General features: G+C 39.4%; 2 protein-coding genes across 12 annotated transcripts in view; both read left to right on the top strand.

Annotated features, from left to right (window-relative positions):
* The window catches only part of LOC129410510 (zinc finger protein 271-like), a 688,773-nt gene that overhangs the window by 360,283 nt on the left and 310,562 nt on the right, over window positions 1-17,928 (top strand). The gene's annotated exons all lie outside the window — the stretch shown is intronic.
* crip2 (cysteine-rich protein 2) overlaps window positions 1-17,928 on the top strand; it is an 81,837-nt gene that overhangs the window by 55,079 nt on the left and 8,830 nt on the right. For 2 of the 11 annotated variants that reach the window (XR_008632929.1, XR_008632930.1), the window contains exons 5-8: window positions 71-139; window positions 1,089-1,183; window positions 4,027-4,084; window positions 5,790-7,552. Coding sequence is in view for 1 of the 11 variants with exons in the window: in XM_055159083.1 (XP_055015058.1) it covers window positions 71-139; window positions 1,089-1,183; window positions 4,027-4,084; window positions 5,790-5,857 (290 nt within the window). In the remaining 10 variants the exon portion in view is untranslated. Of the gene's footprint in view, window positions 1-70; window positions 140-1,088; window positions 1,184-4,026; window positions 4,085-5,789; window positions 9,924-17,928 lie in introns of those variants that run through there. The other 9 variants (XR_008632921.1, XR_008632922.1, XR_008632924.1 and 6 more) reach the window with 9 other exon arrangements.

The following is a 17,928-nucleotide window of genomic DNA, read 5'->3' as shown; positions in this document are numbered from 1 at the left end:
ATGTTCAGATAAACTCTTTTGTTTTTCTGTGACTCAGATTAAACGTGTTTTGTTTTTTTCTGTCGTTCAGCCGGGAGCATCACCACTTTCTCTGGAGAGGCCAACCTGTGTCCCAAGTGCAACAAGAAGGTTTATTTTGGTGAGTCCTGCACTTTCCTCAGACGTGAACTTAACTCTTCCAGACCTGAGGGCAGTTTTAGTACATTTGTCCTCACCTGGATCTTAATTTTTCTATTAAAACTGCTCCTTTTACCCCCAAATGAAGTGTTATACATCATTTTTTTCACTACAAACTGTTATTTCACAATCTGCTGCTGGAGTCGTGTCATATCACTTTAATAAAAACCACAGGATCACAAATATAAAGAAAAACGAAAAATAAAATTCACACCCTTTCATACAAAACAAACAGCAAACATGTTTAATTTCTGGCCTTAGCTACAAAAGTATAAAATATGAAGTCTGAAAATAAACTCAAATTCTCCTTATTGCCTCAAAACAAAAACAAAAAAAGTGCAGTGTCCTCATGACTTGACTGGTGCAGGTCGTGGAAACAGCTGGAGTCAGGTCCAGGTCACAGAGTCACATCACTTCTACATTTACATGAGTTTATTACATTTGGATTTGGACATTTGGACTCAAATACAAATAAAAATAACAAGAGATGCACAATTACTCAGACCAAGATGTGTAATTTGTCCATTTATGTGAAAAATTTCTGCACTTAGAGCGACTTTTACACTTGTTCTGAACACAGACGCTCAGAACATCGAACATTTTGACTCACTTCACTCTTTGGCAAAGTTTAGACCAAACAAAATGGACGGAGCGCAGGAGTTTGGACCAAAACAAAGTTCCTATTGGACACTTGTCTTATAATGCCGGAAATACGCTCAAAAAGCAACTCAGCTTTTCCAGGAAAAGTCTGGAAGGGTTAAATCTCTGATCAGACGTGGAGAAGTTTCAGTCTGAATGTGATTCCAGAGGGTTGATTACAGAGCAGGTCACATCTCTCTGTCATATTTACATGTTTAAAAATGTTTCTGATGATGTTTTCTGTCTCTGTTGTTGCTGTTTTGTTGTTGTAGCGGAGAAGGTGACGTCTCTGGGGAAAGACTGGCACAGGCCGTGTCTGCGGTGTGAACGCTGCAGCAAAACTCTGGCCCCAGGAAGTCACGCAGAGGTCAGAATCTAACACTACTATTATTTTTATTTTAGGTTATTTTATTTTAGGTTATTGTATTTTAGGTTATTTTATTTTAGGTTATTTTATGTTTTTTTTTTTTTTAGGTTATTTTATTTTATTTATTTATTTTTTTTATTTTTTATTTTTTAGATTTTTTATTTTTTATTTTATTTTAGGTTATTTTATTTTATTTTTAGGTTATTATTTTATTTTATTTATTTTTTTATTTTGGTTATTTTATTTTAGGTTATTTTATTTGGGTTATTTTATTTTATTTTAGGTTATTTTATTTTATTTATTTATTTATTTAGGTTTTTTATTTTATTTTATGTTACTTTATTTTATGTTTTTTTAGAGCTTGTGAGTTTATTTCTATTATTAATCTCTTTTTATTCCACTGGTCACATTTGGCTGTAGCACTTTTTTCACAGTCTGGACAGCAGGGGGCAGCACTGCACTTCTTATCACTGATGTAACACATTTGTTGCTGTTTCAGTCAAATATTGTGAATCTGAGACGTGTTTTTCTGACCTGTGCACCGTCTGGAGACTTGAGTCTGTGTCTCAGTCTGAGTTTGTTAAACATCATCGACACTACAGTTTATGATCACGTGTGACCAGGGAAACATTTGGACTCAGCCTCATTCACTGTTGTTTGTCTTTATGTTTAAAACTTTTTACATTTTATAAACACAGAAGCCACCAACTATATGACATGAGATACTGTTTATGGAATGATGTAGCAGTGCTTTAAACTAGAGACTCAATAATAACCAAAATATCGCAATAAAAGTCTCACAATCACATCATGGACTGTCACAATATTTCAAATCCCAAGTTCCTTTGCTTAAATTCATGGTTTTATAGAAGCAACAGCAAATAAACATCAGGAACTACATTTCCCATGATGCATTTCAGCACAGAAACCATGAAGAAATATGTTTTTTACTTGAATTCTTGGGATTATGATGGAAATAATTCACACCGAAATCTTATGAAGGTATTTTAAAAGTAAAAAAGTGTCACATCTACAATTACATCAGCCTGCCTAAAATATTGTAATAAATATCGTACTGTGAGATGAATATCGAGTGATTTGGATATCGTTACATTCCAACTCTAAACCCTTGACCTTCTCTCAGTTTCATGATGAATTTCCTGAAATGGTTTTCACTTCACCTCCAAATCAACACTAAAACTCGAATCAAAACTAGATCCTCATTTTTCAGGTTTCGATTTTTAAAAAAGTCCCACTGACGGGAGAGAAATGAGCCTTTAAACGACCTGGTCCGTAAACACACACAGACTCGTACACGTGAGCGTCGGACATGACAGACGCTCCCGGTTTTACTGCTGACGACAGATTTACCTCCAGTTTTAGTTTGGTTTGTAAAAACGTGTGAACTTCAAACTTTACAAAAGCCGTTGAGTCTGTTTGTTACAGTTACTGTTTTCTAAGGGTCGTACACTTGGTTTTCTAGTCTTGTATTTTTTATTTTTTTTTTTTTTTTTGGTTTGGGTTTTTTGTTTTTTTGTTTGTTTGTTTTTTCTTCACCACAGCACAGCAATCACTTTGGAAATTATGCCTATAGTTTGATTTATTTAATTATTTTTATTTATTTATTTATTTATTTATTATTATTATTATTTATTTATTTATTTTTATTTTATTTGATTTATTTATTTCACAAACTCCAGTTTAGAGCTTCATCAATCACGACTCCTAAAAATATAGTTTCAGTTTCAGTTTTACTCTTTTAATCTGTATTAATCTATTTCTAATGTTATGAAATCATTAAAGAAAGGTTTTTATTCTCATCGTGGGATCAGTATCGAGTATCGAGTCTGTGCCTTAGAAAAGTTCATATTGTGACAAAACTATTAAAAAAAAACTGGTAACACTTTATATTAACTACACCTTATTTAGCCTTAATAAAGCAAGAACAAAGGCTTAATTAATAATGAACAAAGATTTTATTAATAATGATTCACGCTTAGTAACTACTTAATTACTACCTTAATTAGCACTTGCACTTAATTTGCCTGTGCTGTAAATAGTTACTCATAATTATTTCATACTTAATTACTCATGAACTAACCATTTATTAATCATTAGTAAACTATGAGAGAATGATTTACTAATAATGAAATGCAATGATAATTCAGGCAGCTGTTATCTGTTAGTTTAGTCTTTTTGAGAGATTTTCTAAAGTGAAGATGAATTATCCTTTATTAAGCATTTACTAAGTTTGAATCATTGTTAATTAAGTCTTTGTTCATGCTTTATTAAGGCTAAATAAGGTGTAGTTATTATAAAGTTTTACCAAAAAACCTGAGCGTAAATCTGACTTAGGTTTTTTGGTAACACTTTATAATAACTACACCTTATTTAGCCTTAATAAAGCATGAACAAAGACTTAATTAATAATGATTCACACTTAGTAACTACTTAAGTACTACCTGAATTAGCACTTGCACTTAATTTGCCTGTGCTGTAAATAGTTACTCATAATTATTTATTTACTTTATATTATTTATTTATAGTTACTCATAATTACTCATGAACTAACCATTTATTAATCATTAGTAAACTATGAGAGAATGATTTACTAATAATGAAATGCAATGATAATTCAGGCAGCTGTTATCTGTTAGTTTAGTCTTTTTGAGAGATTTTCTAAAGTGAAGACAAACTATCCTTTATTAAGCATTTACTAAGCATGAATCATTATTAATTAAGTCTTTATTCATGCTTTATTAAGGCTAAATAAGGTGTAGTTATTATAAAGTGTTACCAAAAAACCTGAGTGTAAATCTGACTTGTTGTTGTTTGTTTTTCAGCACGACGGAATGCCGTACTGCCACAAACCCTGCTACGCCGTTCTGTTCGGGCCCAAAGGTAACCGCTAGGGGGCGCCGCCGCTTCAACTCCGTCTCTCCGCTCTCGGCCTGAACGTTAAACCGGGCGCGTCCGGATTCTGCACGAGTCGCTCACACGCCGCAGAGTTTCTTAATCTAATCTCCGTGTCACTGCAAAACCACTTTAAGACCTCACGACTTCTACTTCTGCTGCTTCTGCTTCTACTGGGGGGAAACTTTAACCACAGACTTTCAAAAAATTCAGGTTAAACTCACTCGACGAGAATTAAAAGCAGTGATTCTCTGACAAAAAACGCTTCATAATTACAGTTAAACAGCACTTATTTTGATTTCAAGAGCTGCTTTTATAAAATATCTGAGCTGTTTTTGAAAATTCACTTGAGTTTAATTCTAATTACGCTGTTTTTAAGTCTTGTAGAAACTGAATTTTTTTGTTTTTAATCCTCAAAACCACAAACCGAACTCAGACTTAAAAAAAACAGCTCCACGTTTTTTTGTTTTTTTTTTTTTGATAAGGCGACGTTGTTCTTTCCTGGTTAAAAGCTCAAAAAAAAACTCTATTTTGCGTAATGTGTTTTGAATTTTTACATATGGAAAACTGGAAGATGCAAATGCTCCTGAATTTCTGTCAATGCAAAACACCAAAGCTGCCGGGAAAGACGAGTTTAAAAAGCTTAATGTCGTTTTCTCGTCACAAACAAACCTGGAGATGTGTTTTGTTTCATTCGCACAAGTTTAACGCACAAAACAAACTGCACTTTTACGATGAGTTTTTCAAAATAAAACCAAAAATAAGAAAATGAAAAGAAAAAAAAACAACTATTTTCTTCATTCTTTGTCTCCAAAACCAAAATGAAAAAAAAAAACAGATCATGATTCGTTTTTTCAGTTTTTGATTTTGTGTTTAAATGAAAAATGAAAAAAAAAAAAAAAACGGATAACGGACTGAACCAGAACTAAACCAGGACTAAACCAGGACTGAACCAGGACTAAACCAGGACTACACCAGGTCTAAACCAGGACTAAACCAGGACTAAACCAGGACTACACCAGGTCTAAACCAGGACTAAACCAGGACTAAACCAGAACTAAACCAGGACTAAAATGGGACTAAACCAGGACTAAACCAGGACTGAACCAGGACTAAACCAGGACTAAAATGGGGCTAAACCAGGACTAAACCAGGACTAAAACGGGGCTAAAACCAGGACTAATCTTGGACTTGAAAGGCAGAACCCCAGTCAGTCAGACACTCAGTCCTGGTTTAGTCCTGGTTTAGTCCTGGTTTAGTCCTGGTTTAGTCCTCAGTCGTGATTCAGTCAAAATCGAAAACTTTGGTTTTGGAGACAAATAATGAAGAAAATATTTGGTCTTTTTTTTGTTTTTTTCGTTTTCTTATTTTTAGTTTTATTTTGAAAAACAAATTTACAAACGACACACAGATCGAACAACATGAGGAGACGACTTAAACCTCACAAGAGTCACTTTTGCGTAAGATATAATAATATATAATAATTTTATATCTCAGTAGAACCAAACTGCATTAAAAGTGTCGCCCACCTTCGTCTCAAACCTTCTGCTCCTCCTCCTCCTCTTCTTCTTCTTCTTCTTCTTCTTCTTCTTCTTCTCTGCTTCTCCTGTTTTTCTGCTTTGACCTTTGACCTTTTGCCTTTTGCCTCGTTCTCACCCTGGTTTTTGTCCCTCTGTGCTTGTGCTCGTTTCAGGCGTGAACACCGGCGGCGTGGGCAGCTACATCTACGAGAAGGAGCCCAGCGCCGTGACCGAACCCTGAGAATCCAACCCTCAACCTCCACCTCCTCCACCTCCTCCTCCACCTCCTCCACCTCCTCCCTCGCTCTTCCTCTCCACCCACAACAGTGTTACGTCTCCAACTCTGTCCCTTCAGCGCTCAGTGTCCGACCTCCCGCTTCTCCAAAAACTCCCCAAAAACCCAGTAAAACCGTAGAAACCGCGAGCAGATTCTCCAGTGACGTGATTCTACCGTAAACGCCATGATTTCATTTTGTAAACGAAAACACCACGAGGAATAAAAGTAGTGACATCGGAAACGGGCGCTTCCAGGTTTTCCTGAACTTTGGGGGAGATTTCTCGTCGGTTTCAAACTCGAATCTGAGTCTTGACACTTCGCCGACGACGTTCTTTAAAAAAAACAAAAAAACGACGGCTTCATGACGTCACGAGGTGGAACAGAACCACCGGAGTCACACTGAAAACCAGGACTAAACCAGGTCTAAACCAGGACTAAACCAGGTCTAAACCAGGACTAAACCAGGACTAAACCAGGTCTAAACCAGGACTAAACCAGGTCTAAACCAGGTCTAAACCAGGTCTAAACCAGGGACTAAACCAGGACTAAACCAGGTCTAAACCAGGACTAAACCAGGTCTAAACCAGGTCTAAACCAGGTCTAAACCAGGGACTAAACCAGGACTAAACCAGGACTAAACCAGGTCTAAACCAGGTCTAAACCAGGGACTAAACCAGGACTAAACCAGGACTAAACCAGGTCTAAACCAGGTCTAAACCAGGTCTAAACCAGGACTAAACCAGGTCTAAACCAGGTCTAAACCAGGTCTAAACCAGGACTAAACCAGGACTAAACCAGGACTAAACCAGGTCTATCCAGGAACTAAACCAGGTCTAAACCAGGTCTAAACCAGGTCTAAACCAGGACTAAACCAGGTCTAAATCAGGTCCTTTGGAAAAGTTGCAGAGTGGAGCTTTAATTAAAAGATTTCAAAGTCATGATTCTTTTCCACTCGTTTCAAACTTAATTATTGTTTTTTTTTTAAATAAAAAAATGTGCCATAAAAGTGGATCTAAAACTATTTGAAAAGATTCTTGCGACTGTTCCTCAAAGAACCACAAAGATCAGGACTAAACCGAGATCTAAACCAGGTCTGGACGTGGACTAAACCAGGTCTACAGTGGGACTTGAACCGTTTCTCACGAACTAAAATCAAAAAAACTTGAGAAAATCCGCTCACTTGACCCTAAACCGTTTGTGTTTCTGTCTCGACGTCTTTTTGAAATCTCCTCCAAAGCGTAAACGAGGTGAGGTGCATCGTGGGAAATGTAGTCTGACACGCAGGAGCCGAGGAGCAGCTGCGGCTCACAGGCGGCTCCCAGAAAACCCCAGAAATCCTCTCGTTTTTGTTTTTTTTCTTACACTTTTGGCCGTCCACATTCCTGTTCTGAAACTCGTGTGGAGTTTTTTGACGCCCGCAGCTCGACCGCGATGTCGGACCCACATTTTTCTCCTCGCATGTTTTTTCTCTAACTGTATTTTTGCTAAACACTAAAAAAATTAAAGCGTAAAATAAAACTCGACGACCAGCGCGAAGCCGAGAAACGACGGAACTGCAAAACGTTTCAACGGATTTAGACGAAATCTGATGGAAAAAAAACATGTTTGGTTCTTTAAAGTTACTGGTTCAAAACGAGAACTAAACCAGGACTAAACCAGGTCTCTAAACCAGGTCTATCCAAGGACTATATCAGGTCTAAAGCAGGTCTATCTACAGACTAAACCAGGTCTGAACCAGGTCTAAACCAGGTCTAGCCCAGAACTAAACCAGATCTAAACCAGATCTCGCCCTGAACCAAAGCAGGTCTAAACTAGGTCTAGCCAAGAAAAAACCAGGTCTACCCGAGGACTAAATCAGGTCTAAACCAGGTCTAGCCTGGAACTAAAGCAGATCTAAACCAGGTTTAACCAAGGCACAAACCAGGTCTAAACCAGGTCTATCCAAGGACTAAATCAGATCTAAACCAGGTCTAGCCCAGAACTAAAGCAGATCTAAACTAGGTCTGTCCAAGAACTAAACCAGGTCTAAACCAGGTCTCTCGCCAAGGACTAAGCCAGGTCTATTGAAGGACTAAATCATCAGGTCGAAATCAGGTCTAGCCCTGAACTAAACCAGGTCTAAACCGAGTCTAGCCCAGAACTAAATCAGATCTAAACCAGGTCTAGCCAAGGACTAACCCAGGTTTAGCCCAGAACTAAACCAGGTCTATCCAAGGACTTAACTATGTCTAAACCAGGTCTAGCCCAGATTTAAACCAGGTCTATCCAAGGACTAAAGTAGGTCTAAACCAGGTCTCTCGCCAAGGACTTAACCAGGTCTATTCAAGGACTAAATCAGGTCGAAATCAGGTCTAGCCCTGAACTAAACCAGGTCTAAACCGAGTCTAGCCCAGAACTAAATCAGATCTAAACTAGGTCTAGCCAAGGACTAAACCAGGTCTGGCCCAGGTCTAAACACACATTTGACTCTTTAAATTTACAGTTTTTTAAATGAAATGAAACGTAATAAAACGTTAAAGGAACTCGAGTGAAACCAGGACTTTTTAGGACTAAACCTGGACTAAAACAGGTCTAAACAGGACCACAGATTAAGACGATTTTAATTCATAAAATCCAACGAGAAAATGTGGGAGTAACAAATGAATTTTAGGTCTAAACCAGAACCGAGTCTAAACCCAGACAGAAACGCGGAAAATGTTTTATTCTAAATCCTAAATCCGGATTTAAACGTAAAATAAAGTTGTATAGAAAAAGACGGAGGAGGGACTGAACCTGGATCAAACCTGGACTTCAAGATCCAAAAGTAAACTTGGATTAGACTCGACTAAACCAGGATCAACGGAACAGAAGTGAAACCAGGATCAGTGTAGGACTAAACCTGGACTAAAGCAGGTCTGATCTTGGACTAAACCAGGACTAAACCAAGAGATTAAGAATATTTGAATTCATAAAACGAGAAAAAGACGAAGTAAGAAATGAACAAAACCAGGATTTGAATAAACTAAGACTTTAAAGACAAACTTTTATTCATTAGAAATCAAATTATAAACCAGGATTTAGTCGGGATTATTATAAATTCCGTTGTAAACTTTGAATAAACACAGATTTTATTATTTGTTATTGAATTACTAAACCAGGACTAAAGAGACTAAATGAGTTTCTACAGAGAACGGGAGAGTCAAATGGACTGAACCAGATATAAACCAGGACTGGACCAGGATCCAACCAGGATTTACTGAGGACTAGAGCATATCTTATCTGCAGGTCTAAACCAGGTCTATCCAAGGTCTAAACAAGGACTAAACCAGGTCTATTCAAGGTCTAAACAAGGACTAAACCAGGTCTATCCAAGGACTAAAGCAGGTCTAGACCAGAACTAAACCAGGTTGATCCAAGGGCTAAACCAGATCTAGACCAGAACTAAACCAGGTCTAGACCAGAACAAAACCAGGTCTATCCAAGGACTAAACCAGGACTAACCCAGGTCTATCTAAGGACTAAACGAGGTCTAGCCCAGAACTAAACCAGGTCTAGATCAGTTGTTCAAATCCACAACTAGAACCTGGTCTAAACCTGGTCTAAACCAGGACTAAACCAGGTCTAAACTGGTTGTTTCTCTTTAAATCCCGTTAAACGTTTGCGCGGTTTTGTTGTGACTCGCGCTCTCACGTGTTTGTTTGTTTGTTTGTTTATTTGTTTGTATTTATTGTGCGTTTTTGCCACGACTTTAACTTTAGAATCACACACGAGCTGTAAACATCTCTGAAAAAAGAAAAGATTTTTATGATGATCTATTTTTAAGAGAATAAATAACCTGCTGTTTTTCCTCGAGAGAAAATGTTGACGTTTATATATTTTTGCCTTTAGCATTAGCATTAGCGTTAGCGTTAGCGTTAGCACAGACAGTCGTTCTCTTGAATGAGCCGTAAAATAAAAACATCAAATGTTTGAGTTTTTGTACAAAGTGGAGTTCAGCACTTGGACCAGAGCCCTGCTGCTACTGTCTGTAACCCTCAATAAACTATTCTGATCTCACAACTTTTTGTCCTTTTTTTTTGTGTCTTTTTTAAAATAATAAATAATGTAACATTTACCCGCAAGCGGCAACGATCGGCAACACATCTGACATCATAATTAGTGCTGTCAAGCGAGATTAATTAATTATGATCTGCAATTAATTAATCTCTTTTTTAATCTCACCTAAAAATTGCTGAGAAAAACCTTCAACTTGAAGTATTTTAATTTGAATTCATTATTACATTATTTTCCTACTATCAACGTTATATAAGTAACATCATTATCAATCAATCAATCAAACTTTATTTGTATAGCACTTTTCATACATTTGAAATGTAGCACAAAGTACTTCACATGCAACAGAAAAAATTACAATATTAAAAATAACAGCAGCCCCCCCCCCATTATTTCATATATACAAGAATAAAACATAAACATAAAGCTCCTAAAGGTTATAATAAAAATATAAATGGAGAGCTAAAAACAGATGGAGACTAAATAAAATATAAATGGTAATTTAATTAAAAGCTAATAATAATAATAATAATAATAATAATACTGATAAAACAAGTAAAAGTTTCAATTAAAAGCTAAATTAAAAAGATACATTTTGAGTTATGTTATTATTACTAATCTGCATAAATAAACTCAACTTTACAACATATAAACATTTGACATTATAATGTGTTTTATGCAGATTTGTTCAAGTCTCACAGAAACTAAACTAAAAACCACATGACTCATTTGCATAAACTAAGCCAGAAAAGAAAAAAAAAACAAACGCTTGTGTCGCTGATGCAGTTCAACTTCTGTCGGACTCAAGGACACGACTCAGTGGAATATCGATGTTCTTTCTGTGACAGAGGGAGGTTCTGCTGAAGGTGAGTCTGTTCTGTTTGTGTCGTGATGTTTTCAGATCAGACGTGTGCAGGTTTATCACAGACGCAGCGAGAACGAGAATGAAAATTACAATTCTTTGCGGGAGCGACGTGTTGTTGTCCAACACATAAAAACAGATTTTATAATAAGGCAACTCGTACAGAAACAGTAAAGTTAGAGATTAAAAATAAGATTAACGCGATTAAAAAAACATAAAAAAATATGACTGTAATTAATTAATCGCAATTAGCGCAATAATTTGACACCCCTAATCATAATATCAGAGTGAGTGGCTCAAGTCCACCGGGTCGTGTCTCCAGAACCTGTGGGGACATGGGAACAGCATTTTATACAAGTTCTCGACCTTCCTGACGTCACCGTGGAAACACTGATGAATGACGAGCGTCTGGACGTCTCGTCGGGGTCACACGGGTTTGAGTCTCACAGGCCCCTGACATAAACACGTCCACATGTTTCACAACTGACCAGAGTCCAACTGTCCCACTGTCCAGAGAGTGGACACAGGACACTGGACACTGGACACAGGACACAGGACACAGGACACAGGACACTGGACACTGGACACTGGACACACACTGGACACTGGACACAGGACACAGGACACAGGACACAGGACACACACAGGACACTGGACACTGGACACAGGACACTGGACACTGGACACAGGACACAGGACACTGGACACAGGACACAGGACACTGGACACTGGACACAGGACACTGGACACTGGACACTGGACACAGGACACTGGACACTGGACACTGGACACTGGACACTGGACACTGGACACTGGACACAGGACACTGGACACTGGACACAGGACACAGGACACAGGACACTGGACACTGGACACAGGACACAGTGGACACAGGACACTGGACACTGGACACAGGACACAGGACACTGGACACAGGACACAGGACACTGGACAGGACACTGGACACTGGACACAGGACACTGGACACTGGACACAGGACACTGGACACTGGACACTGGACACAGGACACAGGACACAGGACACAGGACACTGGACACTGGACACAGGACACTGGACACTGGACACTGGACACAGGACACTGGACACAGGACACACACTGGACACATGGACACTGGACACAGGACACAGGGGACACTTGGACACTGTTCTCGGGGAAATGCAAACGCACAAATTCTTACTCATTAGTTAAATCTAGTTGAGACAAAAAAAGCACAAACCTCATCGTGTGACGCTCCAAACCACAAACCACAAGCCTCTGACCTGCTCTGACACTGGCTGGTCGGGGTCATGTTTGGGTCACGTTTGGGTCACGTTTAGGGCATGTTTGGGGCACGGTTGGAACATGTTTGGGTCATATTTGGGGCACATTTGGGTCACGTTGGTCGTATGTTTGGGTCACGTTTCGGTCATGTTTAGGTCATGTTTGGGGCACGTTTAGGGCACATTTGGGACATATTTAGGACACGTTTGGGACATTTTTGGGGTCATGTTTAGGGCACATTTGGGGTCATGTTTGGGGCATGATTGGGACATGTTTTGGGTCATATTTGGGGCACATTTGGGTCACGTTGGTAGTACGTTTGGGTCACATTTCGATCATGTTTAGGTCATGTTTGGGACACATTTGGGTCAAGTTTGGGGTACATTTGGGGCATGTTTACGGCACATTTGGTCATGTTTAGGGCACGTTTGGGTCACGTTAAGGGCACGTTTGGGTCACCTTTGGGGCATGTTTTGGTCCATTTGGGTCACATTTAGAGCACATTTAGGTCACATGTGGGGCACGTTTAGGGCATGTTCAGGTCACGTTTGGGGCATGTTTGGGTCACTTTGGGAACACATTTGGGGCACGTTTGGATCATGTTTGAGTCACATTTGGGGCACGTTTAGGGGCACATTTGGATCAAGTTTCAATCATGTTCGAGGCACAGTAAGATCATGTTTGAATCACATTTTGGGCACATTTCAGTCACGTTTTGATCACGTTTAGATCAGATTTGAGTCACATTTGGGGCACATTCAAATCATGTTCAGGGGCACGTTCAGATCACGTTTGGATCACGTTCGGATCACGTTCAGGGGCACGTTTAGGTAACGTTTGGCCGCTGTAAACCTCACATCATCGGGTGCATTGTGTGTGTCCTGGTGAGACCTGCACGCCTCTGACAGCCTGAGCCCCGTTGAAGAGCTGAGCCTCCCACAGCTGTTTGTGCGGCTCTGTGTCACACCCACGGGATTACGGGTAAATCTGTACGAAACAAAACCAAATGATCGTTAAAACACAAGAGCGGGGTCAGGCCGGGGCACAGGGTGAGGCCGGGGCGCAGAGTTTAATGTCAACATCACATCTATCCATCAAAATCAGGCTGCTCTTTAATGCTATAAAAAAGAAAGAAAAACAAACATAATAATGACACTGGGGACATTCAAAGCACCAGAAAAGTTACATAATGCACCTTTAAAGAGCCCGTGTGACTCTATTTTCCTGCAGATTTTGGCTTTGGAGCTCTTCCCTCAAACAGAAAACACTCAGTTCCACCTTGTGATGTCACGTGGTAATACAGGAAGCGCTCCACTGTGTTTTTAAACTCCAAACGCCTTCACTTCTGGAGTCATTTGGATCATTTCGAGCCCTGGAGTCGACGATCTCGGCTGAACAAAAGGAGCTGCTCACTTGAAAACTACAAAACTGCCGCCTCATGACATCACCGGGTGGAGCAGAGCGTTTCGACCTTTGGAGATGTAAACAGACTAATAATAATAAAGAGTTACTCAAACTTTGTGTGTGAATGAAACAAACACAAGTCCAGGTGTGTTTTTGCAGAGGGAACAGCATTAGAAGACGGATTAAAGCGACTTGTAATGAACAGAAGTGTTTTTGTTCCTCTCTCCACCCTTTACCTGACCATTATGTAACTCTATTGTCCTTTTCTCTCTCCTCCCTCGCTCTCCTCTCGCTCTTTCTACCTCTTTCTGTCGCTTCTCTCCATCTCCCAGTCTCTTTCGTTCTCTCTGTCTCTCCACTACTGAAGCCGAGAGTCACAACAAACGCAAACGCCGCAACAAATACAAACACGACAACACAACAAAAAGCCACAACAAACCAATAAAGACACAACAAACAAACAAAAAAACACAACACACAAAAAAAACAACACACCAAAAAAAAACACAACACACCAAAAAAAAAGCCACAACACAACAAAAAAGCCACAACAAACTAAAAAAGCCACAACAAACTTAAAAAAGCCACAACAAACCAAAAAAGCCATAACACACCAAAAAAGCCACAACAAACTAAAAAAGCCACAACACACCAAAAAAGCCACAACAAACAAAAAAGCCACAACAAAAAAAAGCCACAACAAACCAAAAAAGCCACACACACCAAAAAAGCCACAACAAACTAAAAACCACAAACTTTAAAAAAGCCACAACAAACCAAAAAAAAGCCACCAACACACCAAAAAAGCCACAAACAAACAAAAAGCCAAAAAACCAAAAAGCCACCACAAAAAAAAGCCACAACAAACTAAAAAAGCCACAACACACCAAAAAAGCCACAACACACTAAAAAAGCCACAACACACCAAAAAAGACACAACTGAAATGAACGCGGGACTCTATTTTAATTCAGACGCCACAACAAAATGCAAATGCCACAACACATTAAAAAGCCACAACACACCAAAAAAAGCCACAACAAACCAAAAAAGCCACAAAACAACAAAAAAAGCCACAATGCAAATGCCGCAACAAATACAAACGCCACAACACAAATGCAAATGCCACAACACATTAAAAAGCCACAACAAACCAAAAAAAGCCACAATAAACCCAAAAAGGCCACAACACAAATGCAAATGTCACAACACATCAAAAAGCCACAACACATCAAAAAGCCACAACACATTCAAAAACCACAACACAAACGCAAAAGCCACAACACATTAAAAAGCCACAACGGAAGTGACCGCGGGACCAAGCAGCAAGTGAAGAAGAAGAACTACAACGTGAAACGAATAATGATAAAACAATAAATTACTTTTACTTACGTTTCCAACTTCTCCGTTCCTTTACTTTTCACGTTGTAGTTCTTCTTCTTCACTTGTCCGTCCGTCACTTCCGTTGTTCTTGTAATAATCTTATAAATGCACAAGCGCAAAAATGATCTCTTTAATAAAGCAGGAAAAATACAAACAATCATGATAATATAATGTGTTTAATTCAGCCTTGACACATTTGTTTATGTTTCACACAAACTGAAGATAAAATGACATGACTCATTTATATTTACAAGTATTTGTGATCATATTTCATTCTGGTCGGTAAATGTGCAGAGGTTAAATCTTAATGCAAAACCACTGAGAGAATGTGACTGTAAATGTGACGAACTAGAAAAACTCACTTGATTCACTTTGATTCAGTTTTGTGTAAAGTTCTAGAGGAAGTGGGATTAAAGGAGAGGTTCTCAAACTCTGGTTCAGGGTCCAAAAAAGAGGTGCAGAACAGTTTGTTTGGTTTATTTTAAGACTAAATGAACATTAACAGGATCAAATGGAGATAGATTTATAAAAACACTGATATAAATGTGTGAAAATAACTGTAAAATACAAGTAAATTAAAGAAATGCCAAAGATGGTTTTAATTTGGTCTCGATGGGCCGTGGTCTCGGTTTTGACCTGTAAAAGTCTCGGTCTCGTCTCAGTCTCAGACCCTGTGGTCTTGGACTGGTCTTGGTCTGGATTAGTGCAGTTTTGACGACAGCACTAACTAAAGTCGCTGTGTCAGCTGAACGGAAATGACCTCATATTTCTGCAAAAATAATAATGAATCATTTTAGAAATAAACTCGCACAAATGAAACAGTCACAGCACAAAACAGAACAAACAAAATACAAACGTTTGGTTTAATTTTCTGTTGTTTTGAGGCTGTTTCACATTTTGAGGCTCGACGACGTCATCGAAAATAAAACTGTTCATATTTTAAGAACCAGAATCACACAAAACAAACTTTTTACAGCACGAACCAAACGATTGACTCCATTGTTTTGTAGTTTCAGAGCAGTTTGAAGTTTCCTTGGGGCTGGTGACTCCAATTTGACCTGTAAAAGAATCAAACTAAAGCAACACAAATTAAACTTTTTGCAGCACAAACGACTGACAGAGTTTTTGTGTAGGTTTATGTTTGATGGGGGTGACTTCATGGAGGTCTATGGATAGAATATGACACACACACACACACACACACACACACACGTCAAACATATTCTCCAAATTCACTCTTCTCTCTCACTTCCCGTCTTTGTGTCAAACTATTTCCTGTTTTTATCCTCCAAAATCTCTGGGCTCATTTAAACTCACAAACAGCTCAGATGGACACAGATTATATAAACTCACACCGTTTGTCTTTTTATTCTTGTCTGGAACAGAACCAAGACTAAATCTGGACTAAACCAGGTCCAAGTCCAAACCCAAACCCTGACTAAACCCATTTTAAATCAATGTTACAGATTTTATTTGTATTTTTTGGACATGTTAGAGAACAGATGTACAGCGACGTGTGGCTGAAGTCTGAATAATAAAAAGTGGAGTGAGTCTGTGTTTGTCACGTGTGCGTTTGGTAAATGTGCATAAATCTCGCTGCAGGAGAAAACGTCATTCGAGTTTCCAGATGAACCTGCAGGATCTATAGGCGCGTACGTGACCTGAGCTCTGTTTGTGTTTATCTCGGGAGATTACGGACGAGTTTCAAAGTGAGTTCTGGTCTGGAGTCGATTTGAGGTTTGACACATTGGAGCGGCTCGAGTGCTCGCAGCTGCAGCGGACGAGCGGAGACTAAACAAAGGCCGTGAGAAGAATCGGGCTTTGGGGAAACACTGCGGTTCTGAAAATTCATCTGCTCCAAACCGTCCGTGAAAGCGGCTGCACCGGGTTCTGCTCATGTCACAAACTAAAATGTGTTTAAATGTGACAAAAGGAGCAGGAGTTCAGTCGGTCGAGCGTTCGTCCACTGATCTGAAGGTTTGTGGTTCGAAATCTGCTCAACATCACGGGATGAGCATCAGATCCACTGACCCACAGGTTGCTGGTGTGATTCCAGCTCCCACAGATGAATGCTGTCACTGTGTCCTTGGGCAAGACACTTCCTTGTTGTAAAGCGTTTTGAGGCCCTGAAGGTGGAAAAGCGCCACAGTAAAAGTGACAAGAGCAGCTCCTCTTCTCTCTCTGCATCTGATCACTGAGCATTTTTATCTTCCGTGAAACAGTAAATAATGCTGGGGTGCTGTTAGCATGCTAGTTGTTAGTATTACTGTGACTTGTCGTCTTAAGGCTCGTTCAGACGGCGGCGTCGAGGCGTCTGGTTCACACGCAAACTCTATTTGGATGTGCGTCTCAGTGGTCCTGTGTGTTTGCGGCGTGGATCTGCCATCGACTCGTCGTGTCTTGAACGTTCAGATGTCAGAAGTTTAAAAAAGCTGAAGTTTTGGCCTCGGATGCACCACGTCAACCAATCAGGGACGAGTATCCAGTGACGTAGCAACGTTATTACCCAGAAGAAGAAGAAGAAAGAGAAAGACCCAAGAACCAGGACCAGGAGCCACAAACAATATAAACACGCCACAACCACCGAACTGATCTCCAGGACCGGACCAGGACCAGGACTGGACCAAGACTGGACCAAGACTGGCCCGGTGTCTTTAGCGGAGTATAAATATAAACTCGCCTCAGCAGCTGAGCCGATCTCCTCGTCTGATGTGTTTACAAAAACATTAAAGTCAGAGCTGCTCCAGGAAAAGACGGGAAATGTGACGGACGCCCGGGAGGCGCGTTGGGGACGTCCAGGAGGTTTTTTGTCTGAACTTTTATAAAGTCGAGAGGCGACAGTGAAAACAGGACACGAGCAAAACTGACCTCAAAACTGCATTTAAAAGTTTGTGACATTTCATTCCATCTTTTTTTTTTTTTTTTTTGCATGTCAAAAATGTACTTTAATTTATTTATCTGATCTATTCATTTTAAATATTATATAAATGTTTATTTTGTAATTCCAAAGGCCCCTGAGCTGCAGAGGCTCAGGTCTGATCAGACTTTTGTGACTGAAACTACGACTGCAGTAT

This window comes from Boleophthalmus pectinirostris, unplaced genomic scaffold (genome assembly GCF_026225935.1).
Source record: "Boleophthalmus pectinirostris isolate CB_2022bp ecotype Guang Dong unplaced genomic scaffold, ASM2622593v1 HiC_scaffold_10, whole genome shotgun sequence".
In the NCBI taxonomy this organism is placed as follows: domain Eukaryota; kingdom Metazoa; phylum Chordata; class Actinopteri; order Gobiiformes; family Gobiidae; genus Boleophthalmus; species Boleophthalmus pectinirostris.
This window is presented reverse-complemented; position numbering and strand designations above follow the sequence as displayed.